Source organism: Psammomys obesus, unplaced genomic scaffold (assembly GCF_907164565.1).
Source record: "Psammomys obesus unplaced genomic scaffold, mPsaObe1.curated_primary_1811, whole genome shotgun sequence".
Classification (NCBI taxonomy): Eukaryota; Metazoa; Chordata; class Mammalia; order Rodentia; family Muridae; genus Psammomys; species Psammomys obesus.
The window spans coordinates 440,916-448,135 of NW_026585523.1; the positions used below are offsets into that span (position 1 = coordinate 440,916).

The window sequence follows — 7,220 nt, forward strand, 5'->3', positions numbered from 1 at the left end:
GGTGAAATAACTGTAGCATCTAATTATCATATAACACTGATCATGTGCCAAGTTTTGCTGTATCACACACACACACACACACACACAATTATACACAAACACACATAAACAATCTTATTATAATGATGCTATTTTGGATACAATTATTTTCATTCTGCTTATAAGGAAATGAGACATTAAATAGTTGACAAGCTAAGATTTTACTCTGGGCATATGACTAAGCACAATGAACCACATTGCAAATTCACAGTAAGAGTGAAATAGTCAACCCTATAAAAGGAGCAAGTTCAACACTGGAGTCAGGGAACCAGCAATAGCTGTATGCCAGTCATTAGTCATATATCCTTTGCTAGGAGGATTCCAACTTGACAACTTGGTCCCTCCCTTCTTTTTTATTAATTGATTTTGCTGGAATTTATAAGGTTTTGTTTTGCTTTTGAGGCAATGGCTAAGGCAAATCATGCAGTTACTTCTTTAATAAAGATGGAAGAAGCTGCACGTGAAGTTTTGATGTCGTTGTGCTTTAGTACTTTCACTTAAAGCTCAAAGGTAAGCCAGCTTAACACCTTCAGTTCTCCACTGCCTTTTCAGGGATAGGAAACTTGAATCCTTGCGAATGAGTTGCTGTAAAGAAGTCAATCCCTGTGAGAAGGAGAAAGTGAAAGATGTGACTGGATAAAAGAACCCCAATAATTAACTGAGCAATAAATAAATGCTTAGTGGGCAATGATCGAGATGCTTCCTGTAGATGGTATAGAAAAACTGTGCTAAACATTGTATAGGACTCATCTCCGAGCCAAACTGCCAACATCTTCAGGAGTTCTGCTTGTCCTAGTGACAAAAGATCATCACAGCTAGGTCTGTTGACTATTTACCTTCCCCCATAAAATTAGGGAACCTTATTTTATAGAATCCTTACCTGTGTAACCAGCCACCCTTCCAAACAAGTATGCAATTCTACCTGATTGCATAGGTCTTTGGGAATGGGCTAGAAGATATTAGTAGAGAAATGACAAAAGGTATTCTATCTACAAAGACATGAAAATACCATCATTCCTGCTGGGAACAGCCCTTCCAGAGTGGCTACTTTAAGGTCACCTGTATTCCTGCCCATATCCTTTACCCATTTTTTTTCTATAATTAAGCCTAATAAACTCACAAGTTCACCAGAGTGAACTTTGGTATAGTCATACCTTGGTTGTTGGGTTTTGGAACAATAGGAGAGGGATAGATGTTTACATTTCCTCCAAGAAAGGGATTTCAGCAACAAACATTAAAATGGTATTTGTCTCCTGAGATTCTTTGCCAATAATACACAGTTGTAAGATATGTTGTATCTGTCCTGCACATCAAACTTTGACATGAACATCAATCAAATGGAAATGCAAGTTCACAAGTAAACAGCCTATTTTCCACTATGCATGGTGGTTTTAACCTCTCATTAACATATCCTGTGGGTAATAGTCAATTACGCTGTGTGTGAGTGTGTGTTTGCAATTCACAGTTTCAAAATGCTCAATATCATTTCACTTGAATGCATATTTAATCAATAAATCGTAAGCAAATACTTGACATATCTTGAGCATTTAAGTGAAGGATTCAGATTCAATTTTGCTTGTAAATACTTTGCAACTTTTCCTTTTGAAATTATATCTTAAAACTTTCTAGCTAGATTTTGTCAGAAAAAAAGGAAAAAAATGTTACAGTGCCTAATAACCAGTAAAGAGTATCTTTGCCTGGTTTCCATCCCTATAATTATTCAACAGCATCCATGCTATGTACCTGCAGATCCTACTTTATCTAGACTCTGACACAGGTTAATCTGAAAACAACAACAACAACAACAACAAAACAAACCCCAAAAAAACAAAAAACATTACTTTTATCTTGAAGAAGACAGTTATCTTGGTTGAAGATAGTTACAAAATTTCCTTCTCCTTTTCTTCCCTCTAACCCCCATATACCGCTCCTTTCTTTCTTTCAAATTCCCATGCCATCTTCTTTCTAAATAAATCTACTCAGTCTGTATATTGTTATTCATACATATACATACATACACATATATGAATATATATATACATATATACGAATAACTGTATATATATATATATATATACACACACACATATACACACACACATATACACACACACATATATCCAGAGCTGACCATTTGGTATTAGAAAACCAGCTGGTGTGCTCCCCTGGGAAAGACTATTTCTCCAGCATTCAGCATTTCTTAGTTGCCTATAGTTCTTTTTGTAAGGTTAAGGCATCATGGTCTTCCCTGGTTCACACTGGCATGCTTATTGTTATCATCAGGCTCATCTTCAGAAACATAGTCTGGCAGCAACTTCCTGGTATATTGGTTATTATCATCTTTCCAACCCCTCTGCAACAATAACATACGTTAAGAAGCAAGGGTTCTTATCAGAGGTTAAGGTGAGTCCACGCTCTTTTTTTTTTTTTTAAATATATTTACTTTTGTGTACACTTGGTGTTTGGCATATATATGTGTGTGTGAGTGTGGGGTGGGGGAGTCAGATGGATTCACCAGTTACAGACAGTTGTGAGCTGCCATGTAGGTGCTGGGAATTGAACCTGGGTCCTCAGGAAGAGCAGCCAGTGCTCTTAACCACTGAGCCATCTTCTAGCCCCAGAAGCAAGGGTTCTTAATGTAGTATGAGAATATGGATTATATTCTGGGCAGAAAGGATCACTAAAAGAGAAAATTTCTACTATGGGAAAACAAGAACATTTCCAGCTCACAAAAGCATTTAATATGGTTTCTCCTTTCTTTTCTAGGATGTTATTTGGACAGCTATAGTTTAGCAACTGCATAGGCTTAGGATTCTGTCAGGCTGGATGCTGGTTCAGCCTTTGTGCTCAAGTGTAAGATTTGGTCTTCTGTTCATGACCACAGTCCTGCTTGACCTAGTTTTCATTTGCTGAGTCTCTAAATCCCAACTTTTCAATCATTTCTGCAAGATCAGAGTCCAGCTTTTGTCTCCATCATCTAGAACAAGATTGTCTGAGCTCAACATCATGTTATTTTGAGCAAGACATTCCTTTCTTATATGTTGCTGTCCTGTGCATTTGGCAACTATTCATTAAATCTTAGAAACTCCCCCAACTTAGGACAAGTACAAATGTCTACCAGATACCAGCATTTTTTTTCCTAGGGGGCAAACTAATTTCTGGCAAGTACATATAGAGATAAAGCTCATGAGAAGAGTTTCTTTTCTATTCACTAGAAATTGTGAACTTCTGATTTAAGGTCTGAATGTTTTCAAAGAGTGAACAAATTATGCAAAAGAAAATGCACAATGATGATCATAGGTAGTGATTAGAACACTTTATGCCAGATATTTGTGAGCTTTTATTGTATTCATGTGCACAGTGAATTTATTTTCTTTAAAAAAAAAGCTATAGACAATATTTTATCTTTTTTTGAGAATTTTATAAATGCATACAATGTATTTCAACTCAATCTATTAGTGCTACTCACATACTCCTGGGTATGGAATGTGGTCACTGGGATGTGGTCAACCTACCAGACACTCCTTTAATGAAAACAAACTCCCTCCTCCCAATAGGCCATCATTTGTCAATGGCTGCTCAACGAGGGAGAAGAGGCTCACACTGGAATAGTGACTGGTTTGGTAGTGTGGGTCTTGTACGGACAACCAAAGCTGCTGTGAGTTCAGGAGCTGTGGGGGCCTTCTCATGTCTGGTCTGTTTCGGTCTGGTCTTCCAGACCAGGGTGATGCTCCACTTTTGGCTGAATACGTCTTTTCAGATACTTACTCTGCACAGTAGTGTGTCTTCATGTTAACTTCCCACTGCATGGGGAAACTATTCTTATTATATTTAAGAGGTGCAGAAGTGAATAATAGGCATGTATAACTTAAATCTTAGAGTCAAATGATGCCCTTCACATAAAATGAGGAAATTTCCAAGTATGTAAGAAATTTCTACTGTCAAGGTCACTACAAGAAAACCTACAGAATCAACTAACCTTAAGCCCATAGGGGCTCACAGACACTGAACCATCAGCCAGATAACATTCAGGGAAGGATATTAGGCCCTCTGCACAAGTATAACTATTATGAAGCTTGGTCTTCATGTGGGACTCCTAATAACGGGAGCAGGAGCTGTCTCTGACTCTGTTTCCTACTTTTTGATACATTTCCCTCTAACTGAGCTGCCTTATCTAGTCTCAATAGGAGAAAATGTGCCTCGTCTTATTGCAACTTGATATGCCAAGGCTGGTTGATATCCATGGAAGGCCTCCCCCCCCCCTTTTTTTGAGGAGAAAAGGAGGAGGTGAGGAATTGTGGGGGAAGGGAGAAAGGGGGGGACTGGAAGGAGAGGAGGGAGGAGAAGATTTGATTGGGATGTAAGCTAAATAAATAAATTAATAAAAAAATCTTTCCTGCCTCCTGCCCTCTCTCATGTGTTCATCACTTGAATTGAATCCTTATCTTACAGAATAAAAGAGTTCACAGAAAAATATTACAGGATTTTCTTTGGTTATAGAAACCAAACCCTAATAGAATCATTTTAGATTTATTCAGATATCTTCTGATGACAAATATTTATCTTTAAAAAAATATCTTTTAAAGAAATAGTAAAAGAAAACCTGACATTTTCAGGTAAAAGACTATAGAATTAATCACCAGTTAGTGTGTGCTTAAAAAAGTATTAAAGGAAAATTCTAAGAAATCAAGGGAAATAATTGTATAAATAAACTCAGATCCTTAAGGATGAATACACAGTGACTTTCAAAGATGGAGCTACCCTGACAATATTTCCCAAGCTATTTGATCAGGAAGAGATTTGTAAGACTATCTCTGGAATATGAGTTTAATAAATAAGGTCATCAAATACTTTTGCAAGATTCCAAAAGAGCTGAAGCATAAATTTCAAAGAAAAAGATTGCATTGATCTTTTTAAAAGATTGAATTGATCTTTAAATCACTCTAAAATATGGAAATGATTTATATTTAAATTTCAGCCACTAATTTGTAGCACGAGCTCACGTCTATCATCAGATATTGCGTACTACTGAATAAAAGTATGAGAAAATCAGGAATGTGATAAAATTCAAATGGTTATTAAATCATATGTCATTTCAAAGCAGAAGAAAATCTACATTGGCTAACTAAGGATGTTTTCTTTGAGGAAAAAGTATGCATGTGCACTTATCTCTAGTATATTATTTAACTTCATACTGATAATTAGCAAAGATTAGGGCTGAAAATTCATAGGTTCCTGGAGCACAAAGGAGCTAGCTACTCTGATCATTTTGCATTATAAGTGAAACTTGTCATAGCTGAAATGTCTGCATGTCCTAGATGAGTGGTACAGAATTACTTAGCAGCTGAATGGTAAGGCTTAGTAATTGTAGATCTCATTTCACTTACCAGAAAAGTCTTCTCCACTAGACCTTCTGAAGGACCCCACAAGGAGTCTCCCTCTACATAATGAGTCAGGCTGAATTTTAATGTTTCGAGTCAGTAGTCCAACCTCAGCAGCCAAAGGAATGTGTTGACCATCTTCCATGATATGAGCACTTCCTAGAGAAACAGGAGTCAGGGGAAAACAACCTTTAATTGTCTGTCTTGGAAATTGCCAGCTGGGGACCCAGCGTACCTCACAAGTGAAATTTTCCCTTCCTGTTAGAAGTCCTTCCAACATGAAAGCCAGCTTTTCCTCAGGCACACTCGACAGATGTCAGCCGAGAAATGAAAAACCTGTTCACTTGTCCCTCTTTGGGATCAAAGAGAATGTGTGAGCAATAATTCATTTCTTTTCAATAACTCTGGGTACGAGGACAGGCCACTGGTTCAGAGATGTGTCCAATTAGTAGGGTTCCCAACCTCCTTTCTTACATGCATCAGTGGTAGGCTGTGACCGTTGGCTGCCCGCCGTCCACACACCACCATCAAGGGAGCAAAGATGAGGAAATAGCAGAGTGTAAACAGTGGTGTTTAGAGAGTGATGGAAATAGAAAGAGGCAATGCCAAGCATAGGAAGCCCCTTTCTTGATGAGACTTCCTCGTGGACGTGGACCAGCTACCAGAGCAGGAGTAAGGAGGAGCCTCGTTTTCCTATTTCCAATGACATTTCACAACGACTCTAACTGGATAGGGTTAATAAAGACTTCTCTTTTCTATGCTATGCTTTTTAAACAGAGAATCAAGCTAGACGTGGTGATACCTGCTTACAGTCCTAGCTCATTAGAGGCCAAAGCAGGAAAAGGAATGGAGTCCAGAAATTCAAGAGAAAAACCCATTCTCAATAATAATAGAGAGAGGAAGAGGAAGTATTATTTCTTAAACTATAATGAAGAAATAACTTGAGACAGTGTTAGTGAATACTTAAATTCCACTCTCATGCATTACATTAAAAAAACAACTCTCTGAATCATTTATTTTGCATGTTTCATTAGTTATAGCCCTCGAGTTAAACCTATTTCTTACATGATACAGGAAGGTGGTTTTCCTTAATGGATTATTTCTATACAGTACCTGTTTTTACAAGGAAGAGTGAATTCTTCTGTATCTTTGGTTGTTTATTTTTCTTGATTATCTTAGTAAACAATATATAAAATACATTATGTGTCAAGAAGAATACATTTCTACATAAAGCAAAGGTATTATTTATATTATCCATCGTATTTCAAAGTATTGCAGGATTCAATGTGCCACAAAATGAACTGGACACTTAGTGTCAAGCACTTTTGGCCTTAGCCCTAAGCCATCTATAAATTTTTAAGGAATTTTTTCAACTCTCCTCTTAGACTTGCCATCATGAATGATAAAATGTTTAATAAAATATCTAAATGTTTTTTCGAAAGTAAACAATATGCCAAGAATGATGGCACACACCATTAATCCAGTACTAGGGAGGCAGAGGTAAGTGGATCAGGGCCAGACCTGTCTACATAGCAAATTCTAAGCCAGTCAAAAAATATATATATATATTGAGATCTGTTCTCCATACATAAAATTAAAAGTAAGCCAGGCATAAAGGCACGGGGCATACATGCCAATAATCTCAGCACTAGAGAGGTAAGGTGGGAGAATGAGTTTGAGTTGCAAGCCTGGAGTGCTTAGTCAGAGCCTATTTCAAACAAACAAAAATAATAAAAGGCAGAAGGAAGGAAGGAAGGAAGGAAGGAAGGAAGGAAGGAAGGAAGGAAGGAAGGAAGGAAG

At 37.3% G+C, this 7,220-nt stretch overlaps 1 protein-coding gene across 1 annotated transcript in view; it reads right to left on the minus strand.

Moving 5' to 3' along the window:
* Positions 1-7,220, minus strand: part of Pkhd1 (PKHD1 ciliary IPT domain containing fibrocystin/polyductin) — a gene marked incomplete at its 5' end in the record, with an annotated part of 436,563 nt that overhangs the window by 121,591 nt on the left and 307,752 nt on the right. Inside the window, one exon of the mRNA XM_055605696.1 lies at positions 5,427-5,579. Coding sequence (XP_055461671.1) covers positions 5,427-5,579 — 153 coding nt within the window. The remainder of the gene's footprint in view (positions 1-5,426; positions 5,580-7,220) is intronic.